General features: G+C 43.2%; 1 protein-coding gene across 1 annotated transcript in view; it reads left to right on the top strand.

Moving 5' to 3' along the window:
- Nucleotides 1-26,759, top strand: part of prkcha (protein kinase C, eta, a) — a 223,200-nt gene that overhangs the window by 128,465 nt on the left and 67,976 nt on the right. The window contains exons 4-6 of the mRNA XM_068038782.1: nt 22,228-22,402; nt 23,068-23,102; nt 23,873-23,955. Of these exons, the coding sequence (XP_067894883.1) occupies nt 22,228-22,402; nt 23,068-23,102; nt 23,873-23,955 (293 nt within the window). The remainder of the gene's footprint in view (nt 1-22,227; nt 22,403-23,067; nt 23,103-23,872; nt 23,956-26,759) is intronic.

The following is a 26,759-nucleotide window of genomic DNA, read 5'->3' as shown; positions in this document are numbered from 1 at the left end:
AGCACCAAGACATAGCTTGGCTGGTGGTGAGAAGGGCCCTCCCCGTCAGATCCTTCCTGCATGCCAGGAATCTCACCACCTCTGCACGCTATCCTTGAGGCGGCTATAGTGGGGAAGAGACCATTGCCCACCTCCTTCTGGAATGTGCCTTTGCAAAACAGGTGTGGAAAGAGCTGCAGTGGTTTTAGTCCTGGTTCATCCCAAGCAGTTCCGTAATGCAGGACTCAGTACTCTACGGGCTGTTCCCAGGGACGCACACACAGATCAACTGCTGCTGGAGGACCGTCAATTCAGTGAAAGACGCACTTTGGTCTGCCTGAAACCTACTGGTCTTCCAATGCAAAGAACCGTCCACGACCGAGTGTTGCAGACTGGCACATGTCCATGACCGAGTGTTGCAGATTGGCACATTCTGTGGTCCAGGACTTTGTGCTGAGGGATGCACTAAAGCTTGGAGCAGCTGCTACAAAGGCTTGATGGGGAAAGGCCACTGTGTAAGGTCCTCTTGCCATGGTATAACGAGGGGCAGGAACAATGTAAAACCCCTCGGGCTGTATGCACCGGAGAATGTTTTTGGTATGTAATGCAAATGTATATTGTAAATGTAACCTGAAATGGTAAGGGTAGTGAGGCACCTCATGTTCAGTATTGAAATAAACTCATCTTTATTGCACTTTATGAAATGTCCAATTTGAATTGTTTGTAATGTATTTTTACAAATTTTATTAATAAAGTATATTTTTGGAGAAAAAAATTCACTTACATGAGTGAATGAACTTGGAATACTGAACATTTTGCACGTACAATAATTGCCTTTATTGGGTTATCAGTTATGCTATAACTTTTGACATTACACATATTACTAACATACAAATTAGGAACAGAAGTAGGCTATTCGGCCCCTCTAGCCTGCTCCGCCATTCAATAAGTTCATGACTGATCTGTTTGTGACTCGAATTCCACACTCCCATCTACCCCTGATAATCTTTGACTCCCTTGCCTAACGAGAATCTATCTACCTCCGCCTTAAAAATATTCAATAATCCTGCCTCCACCACCTTTTGAGGCAGTTCCAAAATCACACACCTCTCAGAGAAAAAAATTTCTCCTCATCTCTGTCCTAAAAGGGTGACCCCTAATTTTAAAACAGTGCCCCCTAGTTCTGGACTCACCCACCTTGTCAAGATTGTTCAGGATCTTATAAACTTCAATCAAGTCTCCCCTCACTCTTCTAAACTCCAGTGAAAACAAGCCCAGTCTGTCCAACCTTTCCTCATAAGACAACCCACTCATCCCAGGTATCAATCTAGTAACCTCCTCTGGACCAACACATTCACATCCTTCTTTAAATAAGGAGACCAAAACTGCACGCAGTATTCGAGATGTGGTCTCACCAATGCCCTGTATAACTGAAGCATTACATCCTTACTACATACTTACCTTTATTTTCAATTCCTTTCGTAATAAAGGATAGCATTCCATTAGCCTTCTTTATTACTTGCTGTACCTGCATACTAACTTTTTGTGACTCGTGCTAGAACACCTAGATCCCTCCACACCTCGGAATTCTGCAGTCATTCTCTGTTTAAGTAATACTCTGTTTTGTTGATGGATTTCTCCAAATAGAAAATCTAAATACAACCACTTTCATTCACCACTTAAAAAAAATTTTGCTCACCAAGATACACTCAGGCCTAAAGAGGTGAAGAGAAGAAAAAGAATGAACTCATGTTCACAAAACCCCTTTCATGCCCTCAGCCAATGAATCCCTTTTCTTTGAATCGTCACTATTATGTAAGTAAGCACAGCAACCAATTTGCACCTAGCGAGGCCCCAGAATGAATGAATAAGATCATTATTAGTTGCTCTGTGTTGCTGTTGTTGGCTGGTGGAGCATTGTTGGCATAGACACGGAAAACTTTCTGCCCTTGTTCAAACAGAGCTTTGGGATCTTTTTAGGTCCACCTGAACAGGCAGATGGGGCCTTAGTATGAGTAAGGAACCTATTTGACCTCATTTTCACTAACCTACTTATCATAGACACATCTGTGCATGATAGCATTGATAAAAATGACCATCATACAGGCCTTGTGAAGTCAATGTCTCATCTCCACAGTAAGGACATCTTCCTTTGTGTAGTGTGGCACAATACTGTGCTAAGTAGGATAGACTCAGGACAGATCTAGCAGCCCAAAACTAGGAATATATAAGGTGCTGTGGGTTATCAGCAGTAGCAGAACTGCATGTAACCTTATGGCCCATTGCTTTACACACTCCTCGATCATCATCAAGCCTAGAGGGCGGCACAGTGGCGCAGTGGTTAGCACCACAGCCTCACAGCTCCAGCGACCCGGGTTCAATTCTGGGTACTGCCTGTGTGGAGTTTGCAAGTTCTCCCTGTGTCTGTGTGGGTTTACTCCGGGTGCTCCGGTTTCCGGTTTCCTCCCACATGCCAAAGACTTGCAGGTTGATAGGTTAATTGGCCATTATAAATTGCTCCTAGTATAGGTAGGTGGTAGGGAAATATAGGGACAGGTGGGGATGTGGTAGGGATATGGGATTAGTGTAGGATTAGTATAAATGGGTGGTAGATGGTCCGCACAGACTCGGTGGGCCGAAGGGCCTGTTTCAGTGCTGTACCTCTAAAAAAAAACTAAAAAAAAAACTAGAGATGAAACCTAGCTAAATCAGGAGGATAGAAGAATGTACAAGGAGCAGTAAATACATACCTAGTGATGCTGCCTCACAGGGCTAGCTGTATGTTAAACACCAAAAGCATTATGCTATAATAGCTAAATTCCCCCGGCAACCAATGGACCAGAGCAAAGCTCTCTTGTGCTATCACTAGTATTGTGAACAGTGACAGACAAATGAGTGACCAAGAGGGGAAGGATCCATGAAAATGCCCATTCTCCACTATGATTGGGTCCAGCACAAGTGCAGCAAACAAGACTGAAGTGTTTGCAGGTGTCTTCAACTAAAAGTGCACAGTGGATGATTCTGCTTGGTCCCCATTATCATAGAAGCCAGGGTGCAGCCGATCTGGCTTACTCTATGTGACAATAAGAAGTGGCCGAGTATATATGAGATATGGGCCATGACAACATCTTGGTTGTAATGCTGAAGATCTGTAGAGCTTACTGTTCCCCTAGCCAAGGTGTTCAATGCAACGTTGATACTGACATCTGTCCAACAATATGTAAGATGGGTCAGATATGTCCTACAACAACAACTTTAGCCTAATAAAACATCCAAAGGTCCTTCACAAGAGTGTTATAAAGCAAATTAGACACAGAGCCACGTAAGGCGATGTTAGGGTAGATGATCAAAAACTTGGTCAAAGAGTTAGGTTTTAAGGAGTGTTTTAATGAAAGATAGAGAGGCAGAGGGGTATAGGGAGGGTATTCCAGAGCCTCGTGCCTAAGCAGCTGAAGGCACAGCCACCAGTGGTGGAGTGATTAAAATCAGGGACCCTAAAGAGGCCAGAATTTGATGAGTGCTGATATCTCCGCTGAAGGGGATTACAGAGTTAGGGAGGGGCAGAGCCATGGAGGGATTTGAAAACAAGGATGAGGATTTTAAAATCGAGGCATTGCTTGACTGGGAGACAACGTAGGCCGGTGAGCACAGGGATGATAGGTAAACAGGACTTGGTGCTAAAGGCCTGCGCGGGTCTGGAAAGAAAAACCCAACCCGAACCCGACAGAACCACATTGGACCCGAGCCCGACCCGGCCTGACCCGACCATAGTGCACTCACTGTATTTACCAGTTTTGGATTGATGGACTGGAAGGAAGCTGCAGCATGAGCGCGATGACATCATAGAGATGCTCACTTGCTTACTGCGCAGACTTTCCTTCCTTGAGATCCCGGACTCCCAGCTCAGGCAGGCTTTTCAAATTTTGACGCTTACTTACTCAACTTCCCTTTTCCTCCCAGCAGAGCAAAAGGTAGTGTTGTGTGTGTCCGACCCGGACCCAGCCCGATCCGACCCGAGTCCGAAAGCCGGACCCGGAAGAGCGACCCGACCCGAACCCGACACGTCATCGGGTCCTGTCGGGTTCGGGTCGGGTAGCAGGCCTTTACTTGGTGCAAGTAAGGAGACAGCAGCAGAGTTTTGGATGGCTTCAAGTTTATCTAACCACAAACTACAGGGTAAATCTAGCCTGGCTAATTACTATACTATCAGCCTCCATTTAATCATAGGACAGTTATGAAAAGAGTCATTAATAGGTCTATTAAATAATACCTATTCACCAATGACATACTCAACAACACTTGGTTCTGGTTCCACCAGAAACATGCACCTCTGGACCTCATCACCTCCCTGATTATAAGAGCTGAATGCCAAAGCAGAGTCTAGAGTAGCTGCTCTCGATATTGCAGCAATATTTAACCAAATATGGTACAAATGAGCCCTTGAAAAACTAAAGTCAGTAGGGATCATCACAGCCCCAGGCCAACATTTCAGGAGTTCCTCGGGGTATTGTCCTCATCCCAACTACCTTCAGCTTCTTCATCAATGACTTTTCTGCAGAAATGTGGCTGCTTACTGGCCATTCTACTGTGTTCAGCTCCATTCACAACTCCTGTGATAATAAAGCAGCCCATGCCAGCTTACAGCAGGACTTAGACATCATCAAGGCTCAGTCCGACAAGTGACAGGTGACAGTTGTGGGCACGTTAGTGCTAGGCAACAGCCAACACAAATATAAGAGAACCCACCAACACTCCTGATCTTCAATAATACCACCATTGCCAAGAACCCAACAACAATATCATGGGGGGCACCATTGGCCAGAGACTTATCTGAAAGATGGACAGACTTGCATTAACTGGATGAGCCACTGCGGCTACAAGAGCAGGGCAAAGGCTAGATAAATCTATAATGAGTGGCTCAGCTCCTGATTGCACCAAGCTATTCAACATCTACAGGCTCACATTAGGAAAGTGATGGAATACTCACCACTCTCCTGGAATGGGTGCAGCTGCCACAACTTTCAAGAGGCTCAACACTGTCCAGGACAGAGCACTTTGATTGGTACCACCAGCACATTGTGGCTGTACTATGTATGACCTACTCGGTACAAGCCCAAGTAACGTCAACAGCATCTCCCTTCCTTGCAACCTCTACAACTGATGGCAGCAGTCAATCTGACACTAGCATCTCCAATTCCCATCCAAGCCACACATCCTTATGATGTGGATTTATATCATCACTATTAGTTTAGTTTAGTTTAGTTTAGAGATATAGCACTGAAACAGGCCCTTCGGCCCACCGAGTCTGTGCCGACCATCAACCACCCATTTTATACTAATCCTACACTAATCCCATATTCCTACCACATCTCCACCTGTCCCTATATTTCCCTACCACCTACCTATACTAGGGGCAATTTATAATGGCCAATTAACCTATCAACCTGCAAGTCTTTGGCATCCCTGGTCAATATTCTGGAGTTTCCTGCCAAACACCATTGTGAGACCACCATGACTAAGAGGTCTGCAGCAGTTCAGAAAAGTTCACCACTGCCTTCTTGAGGCAACTAGGTATGACCAATAAATGCAGCCTTGCCAGTGTTTCCCAGACCTCAAGGACAAATTTATTTAAAAAACGTCACCTCCAAAGAAAGCAGGGTAAAAATTGGTCCATCGTGCACCATTCTCTGGACAAAAAAGGGGGCAAAAAAGACCAATTTCAGGGCACAATATCCCAAGTCTGACCTGCACCTGTGTCACAGGCTCTGCTGTGATTGTATAGGTGTCTTTGTAGGCAGCTGCCTAAAACAGGTGTTAGGAACTTGTATAAATAACGGGCCTAACCCCTGTTTTATGCTCCCTTGCAAAAACGTGTTTGGATTGAGCAGAGTCGGGGCAGGGCCTGATGTGGTTTCTGAGGCCTAAGCCCACTAACACTTGGGATTTACCTTTGGGAAGTTGGCGCCAAAGCCAGCCCAGTTAATATTAATTTCAGGCCAGCCTCAGGCCTCCCTGTTGTGGTATGCTGCTCCCATTTCAGGCCCGAAGATGGGGCTAAAGGAATTTCAATAGCAGCAAGGCACCCCTTCTTCAACACTGCACCAAAGGGTCTATCAAGATTATATGCTCTAGTTCTAGAGGCAACCTTCTAACTCAGGGGTGAGAGTGTGACTACTGAATCAAACTGATAACCACAATACTTAACTGCAGTGCCCAAGGATTGAACTGTGAGGAAAGACTGGAAAAAATTGATTTTCTAGCTGCCAAAGGAGATTGCTGAGATAAAAACTTATAAAGGTAAACAAGATAGTTAATGATACAGAAAAGGTGGATATGGAGCACCAATTCAATGTACGATAAAACAATAGGACAAAGGAGTGTAGGCTGAAAGTGATGGAAAGCCAATTTAGGACTGATGAATATCACAGTGCAGATTGACCAGTAATTGGAATGATTTCAGGATACATGGATACTGGATAGATGACCTCTGATGAGAAAATGGCCTTCCTCGCCATATTTATTTTGTCAGTAGGTCTTCTCCCTTTTCCAGCCTCTTATTGCTTTGGAAGTGCACTCTGCTGCCCCATGGTGAAAGAACAAGAGCATGAAATTAGGTATTTGATTCACCCAATTGTTAATTATAAAATTGAGGATTGCAGTCAGACACAGACACAAGACAATGGAAGGCCAGCCCAACTAACAGCTGAAAGTGAATTGAGAGCTAGGAGTGGTCATGTTATACTGATATCACTGAGGGTGTATCCACAAGCTGCATCCTTTCTCTTCCGTTCCCACTGTTTTGTCTCTTGACCCAGACGCTTTGATAAATGGTTTACATGGAGCATAGTTGCCTACCACTTGCTTTTTGAGTGAGCGATGATCATTTCAACCCTCTATTTTGGGCTACTTGCATGATACTACCCATGTTTGTGGACACTTTATTGCCCTACATCACTTTGTGAGTTATCACTTCTGCATATGTGTGGATGTAGACTATGCATAGGAGAGATAGCTCACAAAGTGTTGGCGGGCAGTTTAAAGACTTTCTGATCACTTTCATTGCTCACAGGCAGGCGCATGTGTATTTTTTTGAAAATTTATTCACAGGATGTGGGTGCTGTTGACATTTATTGCCATTTCTAGTTGCCTTGAGAAAGTAGTGGTGGGCTTCCATTTTGAACCACTGTGTGGTGAAGGTACTCATAACAGATTGATGTATCTGAGTAGCTTCTGACTCTCACACCTGAGTCAATGGATTGTAGATTTAAGCCCCACTTTGGGATGTAAGCATGTAATCTAGGCTATCAGGACAGTATTGAAGTGTCAACCACATTGGCGTGGGACTGGAGTAACATATAGCCCAGATTGGGTAAGGACAGCCAGTTCCTCGCCTAAATTAGTGAACCAGTAGGTTTTTTATGTCAATCCGACATCTTAGTTTTTCCTAATTCAAAACTTTTATTTACAGATTTTAAACTGAATTCAAATTCTGAAACTAACATGGTGGGATTTGAACTTACATACTCTGATCACTAGTCCACTATTCTAGTCAATACACTACCAGACCCATATTACCTGTGTTCTTTCACCTTAACAGCCTCTCTCACATGTGCAGAAGTGCCTTTTCTGTTTATATTGGACAATAAGTACAAACTAGGTGAAGCCTGACAACCATATTACTCCTTTCATTTACATCCTCAAAATATGTTTACTATTAGACTCAGGGGGTCAGGTAAGGAATCTCACATTATCACTGGTGATGGGTTCCCTCCAGTTTTGTTTTGGATTTGATGAGTATAAAAAATAAATTCAGAACATGTTGGAAATATGCAACAGCTTAGTCAACATTTGTAAATAGAAAAGACAAGTTAGTGTTTCAGAGGAAAACTTTTGTCAGCATATTCTGACAATGGATCTGGCTCAATATATTAACTTGTCTTTTCTCTTTACTGATACTGACTGATCTGTGCATTTCCAGCATTTACTGTTTCTGTTTTAAGATTTCAAGCACTTGAATTTTTTAAATGAAAAATAAATTGCTGAACAAATTAAAAAGATCTGCATGTTTGGGTGAAATTTAATTGATAGTCAGTAGATGTAATGCAGAGGGCTCGAAAAGCCTCTATGGAGAGAAGGGGCATTTGGTGGTACCTTATTTACCAGCTATCTACCTAAAGGATGAATGGGGCATGGATTTCAGCTTCAGTTGTGCCGTTTGAGCCCTAGCTGAAAGGTTCTTTGATTCTTTGTCGTTTTAATATGTTGTAAAGATGGTTTAGGACTGGATTGTGACCCAAATACAGGTAGTACAGTGAATCAAGTGAGATTACTTAAGTAATAATGCAATACTTAACAAATGCGGTGATTAACAACAAACTTCGGTTCTTGCTTCCCGAATTATTGTAGCACAGGCGATGTCTTCGTCAGCCTCTTCTTGCTTCTTCTGTGTCTCTTCAAACTGTGTTCTTGATGTCTTCCAGCGTCCTTCTTTTATCCTTTTTGAGTCCCTTTCATATTTGGTCATGTTCCAACATTACCTTGTCTCTTCCTTGATTAGTTTAAACAATTGTTATCTCAAGCTCACTTCTGCTTACTCTGTACATTCCACGAACATTTACTTTTGACATGATTTGAGCAAGTTAACAGTGATGCTTTGTGATATAACCTTTAGCGTAAAAGGGATCATTAAAAACATAAAAGGATCATTAGAAAAATACTCCACCAAATTCTACAGTCTCCTCAAAGTTGAAGTGCATCCACACTGGTTCTTTGCACAATCTATACATCAGTCATCGCTTAATTAATGGTAGACATTGTCCACGTGGTTGCATTTCCATTACATTAGCAAAAAGCAAGTGTTGCCTTAACTTCTTAATCGTTCTTCGCGTATAGCACATGGATATAATCAAAACAATCAACTCAATGAGCTGAACTGCTACTAGTGCATGTGGAATTATCCTAATCCAAGGAGGAGTCTCAATATTCAGTCCAATGTCCCAGCAATGGCCATCATCTCCTACATCAGGGATTTCTTCCTTAACCTCCTCATTCTGCTGCTGAAGGACATAAAAGTGTTGATTGGAGGCATTGATTCTTTGTAGGAGTTCTGTCAGTTGTTCAGACAATGGAGGGATGTCATAACCAAATCTGGTCACATATTGATGCAATTGTTCCTTCAAATCATCCCTAACAGTGATGTTTACCTGTTGGTGGTTGTAGATGTCAAGCAAGTGTTGTGTTGCTATTCTGATGGGTCTTCTTCTTCTTTGGTCTCCTTGTCTCGAGAGACAATGGGTAAGCGCCAGGAGGTGGTCAGTGGTTTGTGGAGCAGCGCCTGGAGTGGCTATAAAGGCCAATACTAGAGTGACAGACTCTTCCACAGGTGCTGCAGAAAAAATTGGTTGTCGGGGTTGTTACACAGTTGGCTCTCCCCTTGCACTTCTGTCTTTTTTCCTGCCAACTGCTAAGTCTCTTCGACTCGCCACACTTTAGCACCGCCTTTATGGCTGCCAGCCAGCTCTGGCGATCACTGGCAACTGACTCCCACGACTTGTGATCAATGTTACAGGACTTCATGTCACGTTTGCAGACGTCTTTAAAGCGGAGACATGGACGGCCGGTAGGTCTGATACCAGTGGCGAGCTCGCTGTACAATGTGTCTGACGGGTAACACTGGAGTAAAACAGAAGGTCCCTCTCTTAATGGGACAGGTTAGAATCCCGTACCTATATTCACGGTGGATGGTAGTGACACATTATTCGCCTTTCCACCAGCAAGCCGAGTGGACGGGAAATTCCTTCTCTAGTTGCAACGTAGATGCGAGATGCTCATTCCTTTCAATGTGGGTAGTTGCCAGAGTCAGGTGGAACAGTAGCATCAGGATACACATTTCCGCCTACAGCTACCATCGACCTGCAAGACAAGTTTCGTATTTACTCTTTTAACTGGTTGGTGTGATGCCATTTTGTCTTGTATCCATCACACCTTTCTTTCAATGGGAATTGGATCAGGTAGACTGCCAGATCCAGTTTATCTACTATAGAGAATGGTCCTTTCCACTTGGGGTCATAGGAGTGTTCCTTTTTACTATAATTCATTGCCATGACCCTGTCTCCCACTTGGTATTCCGAGGGCTGAACCCTCTTGTCAAATTGTTCGTTAATTTCTTTCTTTGAGACTCCCAAATTCCATGCTACAAACTTGTTTACAGTATTCATGTGTTGTACCATTCACTCCAACCATCCTGCATTGCAAAGTTGAAGAGTCAGAGATGTGATCCCCAGGGGGTTAAATGATTCGGTATCCTCATTAATCTGTCAGTCATAGCTTCATAGGGGGATATCTCCATCGTTTTATGTAGTGTAGACGACATAGGCAATAAGTTGATCTATTGAGTGAGGTGTTTTGAACACCATTATTCAACATATTTTTCAATGTCCTGATCCCCCTCTCTACGATCCTTGATGATTGAGGATTGTGTGATTTGTGTAGTTTGTGTTTAATATCCAATAGCTTTTTGCAATTCTGAAAAATCGTTGCTGGTGAAATGTGCTTGCTGATCACTATCCACTTGTAGTGGTAGTACCCACCTACACAGCACCTCGCTCAAAAGGATTTTAGTAGCAGTAAGCACGGTATTAGATCTGCAGGGAAGGGACTCGATCCACTTAGTATATTGAACCATAATAACCAAGACGTACATATAGTTGCCCTGGGATTTAGTGAGTAGCCCAACAAAATCCATCTAAATGTGGGTCCAAAGAACCTTTGGTGGTTGGCTCCGGAGGAGCGCACAGTGTGTGCAGCTGGGAGGTTGGGTGGGGGTTAACCTCGTGACATGGCAGGCATCGGTTAATGTCTGCCTGCCTGTCTTGAGTCACACCCGGTCACTATCCTACCGTCGCAAGTTTGGCGAGGGTAATATCAGCTGAATAATGTCCCACGGTTGTGTGAGAGTGAAACAGGGAAATAAGGTTGTCACTAAGAGAAAGAGATACACAAACAACTGGGGAAAGAAGATGATGATGTTCTAATCATGAGGAGGGGACAATGACCCTTGCAACTGGACTGAGTTATCAACAGCCCACGATGTGGGGGCAGGTAAAGGCTGGCCCTGCTTATGCCATGCCAGGACAGTGCAGAAAGGGGCATGGGCCTGCTGTAAGTCAGCTAAATCAGGCTCAGAATGCAACAGAGAAACTGGTGCACCAGGACCATTGGTCAAGGGGTGGGGGGGGGGGGGTGGCATGTCGCCAGCTGCAGCGGCCTCCTTTGCAGCCACATCAGCAGCAGTATTTCCTTGAGTATGGGCAGACCCATCTGGTTTATGGGCAGCCACTTCTCCAACGTGGCACAGGGCAGACCTCTGACGTAGCGCTATCCACAACAGACTGAGTGATTTCTGATGGACTAAAGGCTTTCCATCCAATGACCAGAAGGAATTTTTGTGGTGTAAGGGAAGGGCTAGGACAGTTTTCATGGCATAGGCGCTATCAGACTAAATATTCACGCCAAACTGCCATGCGACCAGAAGGAGTGCAAGAATATCAGCATACTGAGAGGTGTGATGATGGAATTTCTATATACGCATTCGGAGCGTCCGGAGGGGTTGAACGCTGAACAGGATGGTCATTGAAATTGATGGGGGGCACATGAGTGGAAGGAAAATGGTTTGCCTGGGTGTCCCATCGAGGTCTCACTGGAGAAATTCTAAAGTCTATTTACGAAGAGATGAGGGAATCCCATGTTTGAGTAAAAAATTCAGTGGCGTGTGGGGTGTGTGAAGGATGACCTTGTGCAGCCCTGTAATATACGGAAAATGCTTCATGGCCCAGAAGGTGACTAGAAGATGATGCTGACAAGCAGGATAAGTGTGCTTTACCTCTTGGACAATACCCCACTGGCTGACTCAGAATGTGGTAAGGCTTGCTTCAGTTGAAGAAACTTCAAGGTGAAACAGCTGGGATGGGTCCAGAGCGATCAGACAGCTAGCCTGGAAAATGGCTTCTCTCAAAGCTTCCACAGTTTACATGTGATTGGAAACCCAAGCTGCCTGTATCTGTTCATCCTTCCCCTTGAGCAGTTCATACAAAGGCTTGGCCATCTCTGCGAAGTTGGGGCTGAAATTTCATTGATATTCCACCAGTCCCAGGAAAAATCTTAAAGCTGTTTTTTTGACACTAGCAGGGTTAGTCTCTTAATGTTAGCCACTTTGTGTTGGTCTGGGCTGAGAACATGAGGGGAAACAGATAGTCCCAGGAAGGTGACCTCATCTTGGATTAACTGCACCTTTTTCAGATTAACCTGAAGACCGGCAGTAGTCAAAAGGGTTAACAGTTTGTTTAGAAGACTCAGATGCTCAGTGATCATTTCAGTGGCGAGCAGGAAGCCATCGACATATTGAAGGAGACATTCAGGTCTCGAAAAGGCCTACAGGATCTGAACCATACAAGAATGAAAGATAGCAGGAGTATTGTGGAAGGCCTTGGGCAGGCATGTTCATGTGTGATCCTGGCTCTCAAAGGTGAATGCAAATTTGTACTGGTCTTTGGCTACTGGAATGCTTCAGAAACCATTAGAAATGTCTATTGTCAAAGATCTTAGCCTGGCATGGTATAGTGGAGAGTAGAGTGGAAACTTTGCTCACAATGGGAGCTTGACCTGGCGTAACCTTATTGAGGGAGTGGTAGTCAATGGTGAGCCGCCATGAGCCGTCTGGCTTCCGTACTGGCCAAACAAGGGAATTGGTTGTGAAAGTGCCAGGCTGTAAAACACCCTGATCAAGGAGGGAATTAACAAGATCTCTAAGGAAGAGGTGGCTCTCCTTGGGAATGGGGTACTGTTTAGCCGGGAACGAGGTGCACCCTCAATGGATTCAGGGCCTGTAATCTTACCACAATCATGTTTATGAGTGGCAAAGGCAGAGACATGTTTTTGAATGAGCTGACAGATGCGCTCGTCTGAATGTGTAGAAGTATTGAACAGGTAATCCCTCTTAAATGCAAACACAGAATGAACATGTGATATTTCGATCAATTCACTACCCCCACCCCATACTGAACCAGATACAACTTTGATGATGATCGATAATTGCAGCGTTCACGCGCATCCAAAATATCCTGACCATCCTGCATGCACATAATAAGTGGAGATTCAATTTCCCACGTTACATTTCCGAACAAGCAAGAGATATGGTCTTCTATGTAAGTGACAGATTGATTGCCCGTGATGCCCTTACAGTTAAACAACCCCTTCCCGCTGCAGCATAGCAGTCAAGGTGCGGGGTGTGGACAGTAGTAACAGAGGATCCAGTATCAATTAACATTACTTGCAATTGGCCCCCAGGCAGCAAAGCTAGAACCACTGCTCGCCATTAGCATTGCATTAGAACCCCACTTCAGACCAGGAGGGGGCCTGATCCCTTCAGGTAGACTGCCGTTTGGTCCCTGATGTGGCCGGTCAGTCACATGAACATTGGTCACCGGTTGACCCATTTGCTGAGTCGAAATAAAGATCTGCACGATGGTGGACAACTTATACAAATTATTGGAGGTGGTGGTGGCCATTTTCTCCAAATTATTGGCCAGGGTGTTGACTTTCGCCTCCAGCAAGTTTGGGGCACGTTGTCTGTAAGGGGGTGGGGTGCTTCACGAGGACCGCTTCTATTTGGAGGTCGCGCCGATCACTGATGCCGCGGCTGCCAGCATTCTTTTGCGGTGTGACAGTTTCGTCTGCAATTGTAACAGGCTCCAATAAGTTTAGCGGGAGCAGGAGGTGCTGTGGGAACAATTCTAGGCTCTTCAACAACATTGACCAATTTCTTAGATTGGATTTGTTGTTTAGCTAATGCCCAGGCTTGCTCAGATGAGTGGAGTAATTTAGTCCAGTTTGTCTCATGAGAGACAGAGAGGCCTAAAGTCCATCATAAGGCAGACTGAATCTTACAACATTTTGTTGACAGTGTAAAACCATTGACTAGAAGAGGTCGGTGACTCAGTAGGGCCCTGAATAGTCTGTTGGAATTTCTTCACTATGTCTATTGAATCAATACCCAATTGTTCCTGCATATTTTTGACTACATTGACTGTAGACGTACATATGTCATGACAGTAAGGGGAAGATTGCTTTTGAGCTTCAAGTCGAGGGCAGCGATAAGGACACGCTTTGCATCTGCGTCCTCAAGTTCGATGTGCCATCGTTTCCAAGAGTCATAATGTCTCTTGAAGTTGATAGGACAATAAGTAGGTTTAACAGGTCCTAATTTGTTAACATAGGCCTGGAGTTCGGCTTGGGTGAGGGGATTTAACTGGTTTTGGGTTGGCGTCATATTTCCCTGGCGATCTAAGAATCGGGTCTCGGACACAACGCTAACTGGGATAGAAGTTGGATTTTGATGATCTAATTGGTATGGGGATTGGACGGTTACAGCCGAGACGATTGTCAGTCTAAATTACCCTGAAGTTTGTAAATTGTAAGTTGGTACTGTCTATGATCTGCCTCATGAGGGGGGCACTCCAAGGCTTCCTATAGGGTACCTCAGATATCATCCAATTGTTGCTTAGTATGGAATTCTGTTGTTCAACTGACTGGAGTTGGCGACTTGTCTCGTCCGGAGATTGAAGTACACTTCTGGCTTGGACTGCTGTGATGCATTGCTGCTGAATCTTAGCGGCTGCCTGTGTATTTTGAGCTTCACGTTCCTGAATTTAGTTAAAGTTTGGATTTCCATTTACTGTTTAATAATTTCATCTATATATTGATATTTCTTGTTTATAATGTCATCATTCCTCTGCACACAATGAACAGCAGCGTAACTAAGCAACTTGAGAGCTTTATTGGCTTTTAATTTCTTCTGATTGATGCATTTCTGAATAAACATGGCAACGTCCTCAAACCAGACACTTGAGTCCGTTTGAGTCAAACCTTCCGATAGGAGGAATTGTACTTCCTCTGTACTACAACTCTTATCCATTTTCTCGTCAAACAACAGAGTTACTGTTTTTTCCAACATTCTCACTAACTCCTTATGGTAAAAATATTAAGCCTCCAACATCTGAACCACCGGCTAGCAGTCCGGCACCCCCCTTTACGGGCTTTCCCTCTCCAGGTTCAAAGGTTGATCAGGCAATTGGACCCAAGGTCTCACTCAAGTCATAACTTGAGGTCAGTTTTAATCCAGTCTTTGTCCCATCTGGAGTGCCAATTTGTAAAGATGGTTATGGACTGGATCACAATCCAAATACAGGTAGGGCAACAAGTACAGTGAATGAAGTGAGATTTATTCAGTAATAATGCAATACTTAACAAAGACGATGATTAATAACAAACTTCAGTTCTTGCTTCCCGAGTTATTGTAGCACAGGCGATGTCTTCGTCAGCTTCTTCTTGCTTCTTCTGTGTCTCGTCAAACTGCTCTCGATGTCTTCCAGCATCTTTTTTTCCTTCTTTTCAAATCCCTTTCATACCGTATTTGGTCATGTTACAACATTATCTTGTTTCTTTCTTGATTGAACAATCATTAGATTGGTCAGGTATGTCCTCACCTTCCTAACATTGTCTCTTCCTTGATTGGTTTAAACAATTGTTATCTCAAGCCAACTTATGCTTACTCAGTATATTCCATGAAAACTTACTTTTGACATGGTTTGAGCAAGGTTAACAGTGATGCTTTGCAATTTAGCCTTAGCGTAAAAGGAATCATTGATAGCATAAAAGGGTCATTAGAAAAAACCCTACCAAATCCTGCACTGTCCCATAATATATTTTGCATTATTTCTTCCCTGCATGCACAATGTTACAATGCATGTGCAGAAGAGGGGGCATTGAAGGCATTATATTTATGGCACCCTCTGCTTGAAGCACTGTAGATAATATCTCAGAATATGGGAAATTAACCAAATGCTACCACAGCTGAGTTTGGCAGCACTTTAGCCAGACTCACAATTTTTGGCCACCGCTCTCGGTGGCACTGCTGGGATCAAAGAGGTGCCAGCCCTCTGATTGGCTGGTAGCTCTTGGAGTCGGGACATCCTGCCTCCGAGGGGCGGAAGCCACAACGTCAGGCAATTAATTGACTGAGCCACGCAAAACACGTCGTGGCTTCCAGGGCCAGTGGAGGCAGGCCACCACCACCTCTTCATTAAATCCCGGCCATAGTTCAGGCCAGGCAGACAAAATACATGCTCTTGAGTAACAGATGGCCTGTGAAACACTTAGTCCATGTAATCCCCTGGACTGCTTTTGGTGGCTTAAGGGGGTCAGAAAGAAATTTTCAAGAGTATTTCTTTCCGTGTTGGCCCACGGCCTTTTCTGTTTCTTTGCCTCTTGCAGGAGATTACATGGCCGCGATGGGCGGAGGATGAGTTTCATCATGATGCTGAGGTCATTAAGAGTATGGGACAGGCTTGATGGACCAGCCAGTCATTTCCTGCCCATCAATTTCATATGTTTATAAACCAATAATGTGAGGAAGATATTAGAAAGCAGTGCTGAAAGATTGCAGAGATCATCCAGGCAGGACATGTGTTGCCTTGGCTAAGTGTCATGCAGACCCCTCCACCTGCCAAGAATGAGGCATATTAATTTTATCATCTGAACATTGATTTTAAACTGTTGCTGGAGCGAGGAAATGACTTGTTAACAGATCAGCCGTGGCTGGAAAAAACATTTGCATACTAACAGACAGTGCTTGAAGGGACAAAGGGGCTATTCCCTGCTCCAATTTAACCCACAATGGACTTTGAGCACCAGGTATTGTGTGTAAGAAGAGACATTCCAGGGTTGGCTAAGACAAGAGAATTCACAAACAGACGTGGTCAGACCAGCTAGTCACATGACTAACCTGCTTGGCAACCTGGGTTTTTTCTGAATTGTACAAAGGGTTTGAACTAAAGAAAAACTGTTTGCTCCTGGAGTGAGAAGACCTCTCCTGTCTGCTCCCATCTCTTTCTCACAAGCTTCTGGACCCACTGAGAACACATGAACTTCAAGAGAGAAAAATCTCCTACCTTGAACAAGGTTTAAGAAGAATACTGGGCCTCAGTGAAAAGCAAGACCTACCTACAATCAATGACTTTTCAGCAAACTCGAAGAACAGTAACCATCTTCAGATATTGCTTCAAACTTTTCCACTTTATTTCTTCTGCTCTTTTCTGTCTCTATCTGCATGTACGTATCGCCTATGCATGCTAGCGTAGGCGCGTCACATATCCATAGGCGTTAACCGAATTAGAGTTTAAGTTTAATGAAGTTCAACCATTTTTCTTTAAACCTAAGAAGACCTGTCTGGCTAGTTTCTTTGTCTTATAATTGGAAAGTGGGGAACAGGGATTCGCCAAGGGGGAGCTAAAAAAAACTGTGTTTAAAATTAAACCCTGTTACGGTAAGACCAGGTGAAGGCTGAGAGGGAACCCTAGACCCCTTTCTCACCTGATCGTAACACTAAGCATTATAATAAAAAAAAAGAGCAATTCACCAGCTTGCAAATAACATCTGCTGTTTTATCCCTGCAGCTCTGATCGCTGATTGTTTCTAGCTTCTCTTGGACGTTTGTGCCTCATTTGAAGTGATGCATTGACTATATTAATGATAGATTTGACGTATATTTCAGAATTAGTTTCTCTGGTAAAGTTCTAGTATATGGTGAGTGAAAGGTTAATGTAGATACTTACCAAGCTGAGTGATTGTCAGGCTGCAGAAAGGAAACTGGGAGTAGTTTATGGTCGGTTGGAGGTGGGGGTGTGGGGGGTGGAGGAGTATTCTTTCCTTGAAATAAAGAACCGAAACACCAAGCAATGGGAAATTCAAATAAAAATACTTTACTTGTAATTAAGAGAACTGTTTGGCTGTTGCGATTTGAATACATTTCTGAACTGCTCCAACAAGCTTAACTTTCATGTAGAATTAGCATTGCATTAGTTGATTATGCACTACTACCTTGTCCTTAAAGGGAGCTAAAATTAAATCATAAAGGTATCTCGCAGCTTGTGAACATTTATCACCATCTGCAAACTAGTGCAGCAAATTTATTTTAAAAAAATAAGTTGTCACTCCTTTATGTTGCTTGTTGGAGATTGTAAGTAATAAGCTTCGCATTGCAGTCACTTTTTGTGACATACAGGAAGTCTTGTTTTGTATAAGAGTAGTCCTCGGGTGAAGGTGCTAAATTGGGGGAAGGCTAATTATGACAATATTAGGTAGGAACTGAAGGATTTAGATTGGGGGGCGGCTGTTTGAGGGTAAATCAACATCTGACATGTGGGAGTCTTTCAAATGTCAGTTGATTAGAATCCAGGACCAGCATGTTCCTGTGAGGAAGAAGGATAAGTTTGGCACGTTTCGGGAATCTTGGATAACGCGGGATATTGTGAGCCTCGTCAAAAAGAAAAAGGAAGCATTCATAAGGGCTGGAAGGCTAGGAACAGACGAATCCCTTGAGGAATATAAAGACAGTAGGAAGGAACTTAAGCAAGGAGTCAGGAGGGCTAAAAGGGGTCATGAGAAGTCATTGGCAAACAGGATTAAGGAAAATCCCAAGGCTTTTTATACGTATATGAAGAGCAAGAGGGTAACCAGGGAAAGGGTTGGCCCACTCAAGTACAGAGAAGGGAATCTGTGTGTGGAGCCAGAGGAAATGGGCGAGGTACTAAATGAGTACTTTGCATCAGTATTCACCAAAGAGAAGGACTTGGTGGATGATGAGCCTAGGGAAGGGAGTGTAGATAGTCTCAGTCATCTCATTATCAAAAAGGAGGAGGTGTTGGGTGTCTTGCAAAGCATTAAGGTAGATAAGTCACCAGGGCCTGATGGGATCTACCCCAGAATACTGAGGGAGGCAAGGGAAGAAATTGCTGGGGCCTTGACAGAAATCTTTGCATCCTCATTGGCTACAGGTGAGGTCCCAGAGGACTGGAGAATAGCCAATGTTGTTCCTTTGTTTAAGAAGGGTAGCAAGGATAATTCAGGAAATTATAGGCCGGTGAGCCTTACGTCAGTGGGAGGGAAATTATTAGAGAGGATTCTTCGGGACAGGATTTACTCCCATTTGGAAACAAAGGGACTTATTAGCGAGAGGCAGCATGGTTTTGTGAAGGGGAGGTCGTGTCTCACTAATTTGATTGAGTTTTTTGAGGAAGTGACAAAGATGATTGATGAAGGAAGAGCAGTGGATGTTATCTATATGGACTTCAGTAAAGCCTTTGACAAGGTCCCTCATGGCAGACTGATACAAAAGGTGAAGTCACATGGGATCAGAGGGGAGTTGGCAAGATGGATACAGAACTGGCTTGGTCATAGAAGACAGAGGGTAGCTTTGGAAGGATGCTTTTCTGAATGGAGGGATGTGACTAGTGGTGTTCCACAGGGATCAGTGCTGGGACCTTTGCTGTTTGTAGTATATATAAATGATTTGGAGGAAAATGTAGCTGGTCTGATTAGTAAGTTTGCGGACGACACAAAGGTTGGAGGAGTTGCGGATAGTGATGAGGATTGTCAGAGGATACAGCAGGATATAGATCGGTTGGAGACTTGGGCGGAGAAATGGCAGATGGAGTTTAATTCGGACAAATGTGAGGTAATGCATTTTGGAAGGTCAAATGCAGGTGGGAAGTATACAGTAAATGACAGAACCCTTAGGAGTATTGACAGGCAGAGAGATCTGGGCGTACAGGTCCACAGGTCACTGAAAGTGGCAACGCAGGTGGATAAGGTAGTCAAGAAGGCATACGGCATGCTTGCCTTCATCGGTCGGGGCATAGAGTATAAAAATAGGCAAGTCATGCTGCAGCTGTACAGAACTTTAGTTAGGCCACACTTAGAATATTGCGTGCAATTCTGGTCGCCACACTACCAGAAGGACGTGGAGGCTTTGGAGAGGGTACAGAAGAGGTTTACCAGGATGTTGCCTGGTCTGGAGGGCATTAGCTATGAGGAGAGGTTGGATAAACTCGGATTGTTTTCACTGGAACGACGGAGGTGGAGGGGCGACATGATAGAGGTTTACAAAGTTATAAGCGGCATGGACGGAGTGGATAGTCAGAAGCTTTTTCCCAGGGTTGAAGAGTCAGTTACTAGGGGACATAGGTTTTGAGAGGGGCAAAGTTTAGAGGGGATGTGCGAGGCAAGTTCTTTACACAGAGGGTGGTGAGTGCCTGGAACTTGTTGCCGGGGGAGGTGATGGAAGCAGGTGCCATAGAGACGTTTAAGGTGCATCTTGACAAATACATGAATAGGATGGGAATAGAGGGATACGGACCCCGGAAGTACAGAAGGTTTCAGTTTAGGCAGGCATCACGATCGGCGCAGGCTTGGAGGGCCGAATGGCCTGTTCCTGTGCTGTACTGTTCTTTGTTCTTTGTATTACCACCTTCGTTATTAATAAACCCTACAGAATAAAAACAAGCATTATTGATAGGGAATCTGTTCTGATGACTATAAAATTTGCACCATTTCCTCTTAGTTCTTGACCTCAGTTGGAAATGTCAATTCATCTTTATCTTTGAAGTTGAGTTGCCAGCTCACTGATGCAAAGCAGAAAATGCAGACAAGTAAAAGGAACACGATGCAACAGAGGAACTTTCCTGGAGGGTTCATTTTCCCAGATTCCCCTAGAAAATAAATTGCTTTACCATCAGAGTGCATTTTCCCTCTTCAGAAATTTGTAAATACACCACAATTTAAAAAAAAGTTTTATGTACTTCATATATGACTGTAGCTTCAGTCATCTCCGTTAGTGTCCCACTGCATTCCCATTGTGTTTCATTCTTTTCATGGGTCACACGTGAGACCATTGGGTTTCGCACAAAAATAAATGGAATTGCAGAATGATATCCCAAATTACTTAATTTCAATATAATAAAAGGGAATTTAATTTATTTGGTTGCCTTGAAGCAGTGGCCTTGGTCGCAAGGCTTTATTCAGGGCTATTTCTCAGTTGTTTTTTGAGATGTCAGATTTTGTAGGACAGCCACTTTAGTTAAGGCCATTCATCAGCTTTTCCAAAGTTGGCATGTACAATGGAGATGCCATATAGCGATAGTGATGGTCTTCTATTAAAGCTACAGGTGCAATGAGTTTTAATAGATTACTTTAACTGCTGCTATCAATGCTGGGATAGCTTCATCTCCATGGCATCCTCTTCCTTTTTCTGGCTTTCCAAAAGCAACCAAAACAGGTATGAGATTGAAGTCCCAATCTCGGAGAATGGGAGGCTGCAACCTTGCAGGCCATTCTCCAATCGATCTCATAGAAACCTATAAAATTCTAACAGGACTTGACAGGGTAGATGCAGGAAGGATGCTCCCAATGGTGGGGGAGTCCAGAACCAGGGGTCATAGTCTAAGGATATGGGTAAACCTTTCAGGACTGAGATGAGGAGAAATTTCTTCACCCAGAGAGTTGTGAACCTGTGGAATTCGCTAGCACAGAAAGCAGATGAGGCCAAAACATTGTATGTTTTCAAGAAGGAGTTAGATATAGCTCTTGGGGTGAAAGGGATCAAAGGGTATGGGGAGAAAGCGGGAACAGGTTACTGAGTTGGATGATCAGCTCGAAGGGCTGAATGGCCTACTCCTGCTCCTATTTTCTATGTTTCTATGAAACACTATGGGTAGATCCACTTCAAACTAGCAAAAGAATTCAAGGGCATCAACTAAATGAAAAGTTGTTTGGCAATCCTTTTTCTGAATTGGGGGGTGCGTGGAGTCAAGAAAACTGCGTAGTGATTAACGTGTTTGTCAACTATTTTTTTTGCCAAACACTTTTCCATTAAAATTGTGCTCCTTTGGAGCCCATGAAGGACCCACTTGTGATTATGGTACCTATTATGCCTATGTGTTAAATAGTACTTGATGTCTATTAATTAAGATTACCTATCACCTGAGCTATGCTTTGTAAAGATTAACATGATCTTTCTACTAGTACTGGTTATTTTGGAAATATCAAAAATGACATTCTGGTCACGTCGCAATCAGAAAAAAAAATCAAGCTTACTTTTGTCTAATTCTGAGGAAAGCTACCAAACACTGAAAGTAGCTGTTCAAATGAAGTCATGTCGGAAGCTCAGTGCAAAACTGCTGCAGTATGACCTTTAACCTCTTGGTGGCAGTGATGATGCAAGCAGGCCTGTTGTCTCCTGGTTTAAAGCACCTTTGCCTGGCGCAACTGCACATGGTAAAGCCAACTGGTAAGATGTCCTGGTTTTGGCATTTGACGTCCCTTTTTAATATACTTTTTACAATTTCTTCCTCTTAGATCCTGACGAACAAGTGAAAAGCAATTCCAATGAAAGAGCATTCAAGGAGCGCATATTTTCTCGCAAACGCCAAGGTGCAATGAGGCGAAAGATTCACCAGGTCAACAACCATAAGTTCATGGCCACTTACCTGCGACAGCCCACGTACTGCTCCCACTGCAGGGAATTCATATGGTAGGAAGCCCCTGTATTAAGATACAGGCATTAAGTAAATGCTGCGCTTTTTGTTTAAATGTTAAAATCATTAAAAATGGAACACTTGTCAAGGGCCATCCATATCTATCACCCTTTTCACAAGAAAATGAAGTTACCATACAAGAGTTCCATCCACTCAGTACTTCATGCTCTTATGCAAATAAAGACTATTCAAGGTGACCCCCTGATATTGAAATGTATTTGCTCCAGCATTTTTCTGTGTCACAAAAGTAGTTTCTCTTCTGCAAACATTTTGAAAGGCAAAAATGCTTAAGAACAAGGTTTATTTGAAATAAAATGGAAGGTTTATGTATCCCTTTCACTTATCCTGACAGCCACGGCCTACGGTGTCAGCTGGGGAAAACGCCTGAACAGAGGATTTCAGCAAGTTAACACATTGCCAAAATAATGCTGCAGCAGTTACAGCCAATAGACTTCAGACCTCAGAAATTATTTCTTCACATAGTGGGTGAACAACACATGAGCAGGTTGCCAGGAAGGGTGGTTGAGGCTAGGGCACTGGATTCGTTTAAGAAATAGCCTGAAGCTGTAATAGGAGGATGACTGTAGGATGAGATGAAATGAATTGATGGGCCGTCTTCATACCAACCTATCTGGTGATTTCCATTTTCTTTCATCCACAGGGGAATCTTTGGAAAGCAGGGATACCAGTGTCAAGGTAACCATTTATTTTAATTTAACAAGATTGATTAGGTAAACTGTACACTGAGAATGGACATTAATCTGCAGTCAGGCCAAAGCACAAATTTCCAGTCGAGTTCTCTGCTTAAAATATGAGAACCAGCTATAAACAAAAAATCGAGATCTGATCCTGATTGACCATTGTCGGATTGACCTGGATTAGGAATCTGGATTTATGCTCATTCTTATTTTTACAGAACTGAATAGCTGACTTATCTATTTCATGAATCCTAATGAACTCTGCTGATCAGTATAAACCCTCCTGAAGGTGGCAGTGAATTACAGGGCTGCCAGCTCACTGGGTTCTCGGGAATTTGGGAACTTCTGCTTAGCATTTAGACAAATGTCTGTTGATTTTAAAATTAAGTCCCTTTGTCATGATAAGTCATTTACCTATTAATTTTCTAACCAGAGGTTTTTGCCGCTACTTCATTATTTGATGCTCACTCTGCCATATGAGTGAAGAGTTGTAAATGATCGCAGACTTCAAACTCCTTTAAGATGAATGAATGAATCTCATCCTGTGTTCATTCAGCATCACTCCTGGATGGCTGATCTAAATATTACTATATAACACTGAAGCCTTTACTGAGCTAAACAATTTAATCATTATATTTGAAAGAAATACAAAAATGAAAAATATGGTGTTTTTAAAAAAATTCTGAATTTACTCCTCTCTGTCAGCGACAGACTGCAGTTCAACTGGGCATTTTGTAGCGTTAACTTATGCTCCTATTTGTTTCACAGTGTGTACCTGTGTCGTTCACAAACGCTGTCACCAGTTAATTGTCACAGCATGTCCTAGAATAAAGAAGGACAAGAAAGAGGAGGTAATGGCAGGCCTGAATTTCTGTGTTTAGTAATATTTGGTCTCTTATGGATGAGTGTCTGTATGTATCTGTAGTGCTGTCACCACGAACAAGTGAGATTTTCAGTTGTGAGTTAGCTGCACAAATAACGCATCCCCTTATGCCACAAAAGAGCTTTGTCTATCACTGAGGCTGCATGGGAATAGCCTCTCCATGTTTTAATCCGGGTTTGCCATCCTGTTACAGCTGCTGCTTTTCCTTATCAATGCACCAAGTATTGTAGTCAGCCAGAATTGAAATCTTTTGTTTGGATTGTCTTAATATTTGGAGTAAAAGCCAATTTAGAAACTCAAAATGAGAGACAATCACCTCCATGGGCAATTTCTTCTGAAATGTGGAATGTTGAACAAATTAATTTTGACCCTGTTGTAGCAATGATGATGTTTTAATGTATAATCTCAGGAGACTGCAATAGTGGATGTGGAGCTAGTCTATGACTGAAGTGATGGACTCTACAAAAATGCTTTACTCCCTGGTGTTTGAGTAGCTCTGTCACACAGTATCTGTCAGGTTCTCTGGGCCTTAGTATGGGTCCTGTGTCAGTTCAGCTTGTCACAACCCCTGGAAATCAATGAGTTGAAGAGAGCTTTAAATAATTGAGTAGAGAAGGTAGGCATAACCTTCAGTGTAACATGACAACGTGGATTGAAAGAATAGACCTCACCAGAAGCATATGTCAGTGGGCGTACTTCTGTAATTCATACAGCATCCTCAGAGCATTTTAATTAATGCCCAATAAGACTCGAAACCTAAAAATATATGATGTCTGTCAAGCTGCACTGTGATAGATTTAGAGATACAGCACTGAAACAGGCCCTTCGGCCCACCGAGTCTGTGCCGACCATTAACCACCCATTTATACTAATCCCATATTCCTACCACATCCTCACCTGTTCCTATATTCCCCTACCACCTACCTATACTAGGGGCAATTTATAACGGCCAATTTACCTATCAACCTGCAAGTCTTTTGGCTTGTGGGAGGAAACCGGAGCACCCGGAGGAAACCCACGCATTCACAGGGAGAACTTGCAAACTCCACACAGGCAGTACCCAGACTTGAACCCGGGTCGCTGGAGCTGTGAGGCTGTGGTGCTAACCACTGCGCCACTGTGTGTTGTTTTGGAACAGATAGGAGCCCATGCTAAACTAACGCGAGGTTCAATTCCTCCCAATCAGAAAATAACCAAGGACAAAATTATTTTCTTTCCAGGAGTCACAGCATTGTTTTTGGTCCAGGGCCTGACAGTTTTCAATCATTTTCGAAGTCTCTGTTCACCTTCTTGTTTCATAATTGCAGTCAGATAAGTAAATCGCAAGTGCCCCCTGGTGGCAGAGAATATAAATAGCAATATCTCAATCCACTGTCCCATTTACTGGAGTTTATTACTGATCTCATATGTTATAGCTCCTGGAAGCTTCTGAGCCAGTATTTGTTGCAGTGTGACCGTAGTGTTCGACAGTTACTTGAGATCAAAATTCATGCCTGCCTTCCTCATTCAATTAAATCAAATCAAGTGTTTAAAATGATTAAAGGAGTTGATAGGTCTCACCAGTAATGCCCATAACCCACGAACGAATCATTAAAAAAAAAGATAGAGAGAAACTACTTTCTCTGGCGTGGCAGTCCAGAACAAGGGGCATTACCTTAAAATTAGAGATAGGCTGTTCAGGGGTGATATTAGGAAGCCCTTCTTTCACAAAGGGGGTGAAAATTTGGAACTGTCTCTCCCTAAAAGCTATTGAAGCTAGGGCAATTGAAAAGTTCAAAACTGAGTTTGATAGATTTTTGACAAGTAAGGGTATTGAGGGATATAGAATCAAGGATATAAATGGAGTTAAGATTCAGATCAGCCATGATCTAATTGAATGGTGGAATAGGCTTGAGGGACTGAATGGACTTACTCCTGTTTATTCAACATAATGTATTAAAAAAGGAAAGTTGGCATATTTGTCTTGGTCATCCCAACCTCTTATAATCTAACAATAGATAGTATATTTATATAGTGCCTTCAATTTAAAACAAAATGTAGAGGCAGTGCTTAAGGAAGAAAAGCAGAGGATGCTGAGCTCTTGCAAGAGTTAGCGTGGTGGCAGAAAGTTTTGTCAAAGCCATAGTTTTGACAGGGTTGTCAGGCATCAGTTGAAAGAGTTTCTGACTCATTCACACCTTAGTCAGACAGGCATCCTTAATGTCTTTCTTGGCTCTCTGAATTCTTTCATCACGCCCTGCTCGAGTTTTTCCCTACACACACCAGCAATGTTGCCCATATGGTTCTTCACGTAGATGAGCAACATAATGAGTAAACAGTTTTGAGCTTCTGGGAAAGGATGTCTTAGATTAGAAGGCAGTGCAATGAATAGCACCGGCCAATGCATGTACACAAAAAACCGACAGGTAATAATGATTCTGGCTTGTATTTGCACTAGGGAAATCATTTCATCCAATGGGAATTTTACTGGCATTGTCCACTGTCTGTATGTTCAGTGGCTAAAAGCACCATGTGATGTAGTACTGGCTTGTATAGACCCAGCAAAGTGCCAAGTTCCATCCCTAATCAACACTGCGTCATGATCTCAGCAGAGTTTGTAGGGGACAAATAGCTTCAGTGTGTCTGGGTAAGAGAGGGTCGGAAAAGGGACACTATCAGATTACACAACCTGCCTGACTTTCCTTTCTGGGATGTATAATGGGTGACCGATTGCCTGGTTGATGCCAGAAGTGGAAAGTTCTGCCCATGTGGCTCAGTTAGATCCCTAATGGG

This window comes from Heterodontus francisci, chromosome 9 (genome assembly GCF_036365525.1).
Source record: "Heterodontus francisci isolate sHetFra1 chromosome 9, sHetFra1.hap1, whole genome shotgun sequence".
NCBI classification, from domain to species: Eukaryota; Metazoa; Chordata; class Chondrichthyes; order Heterodontiformes; family Heterodontidae; genus Heterodontus; species Heterodontus francisci.
The sequence above is the reverse complement of the archived record's forward strand: the minus strand, read 5'-3'. Positions and strand labels throughout refer to the sequence as shown.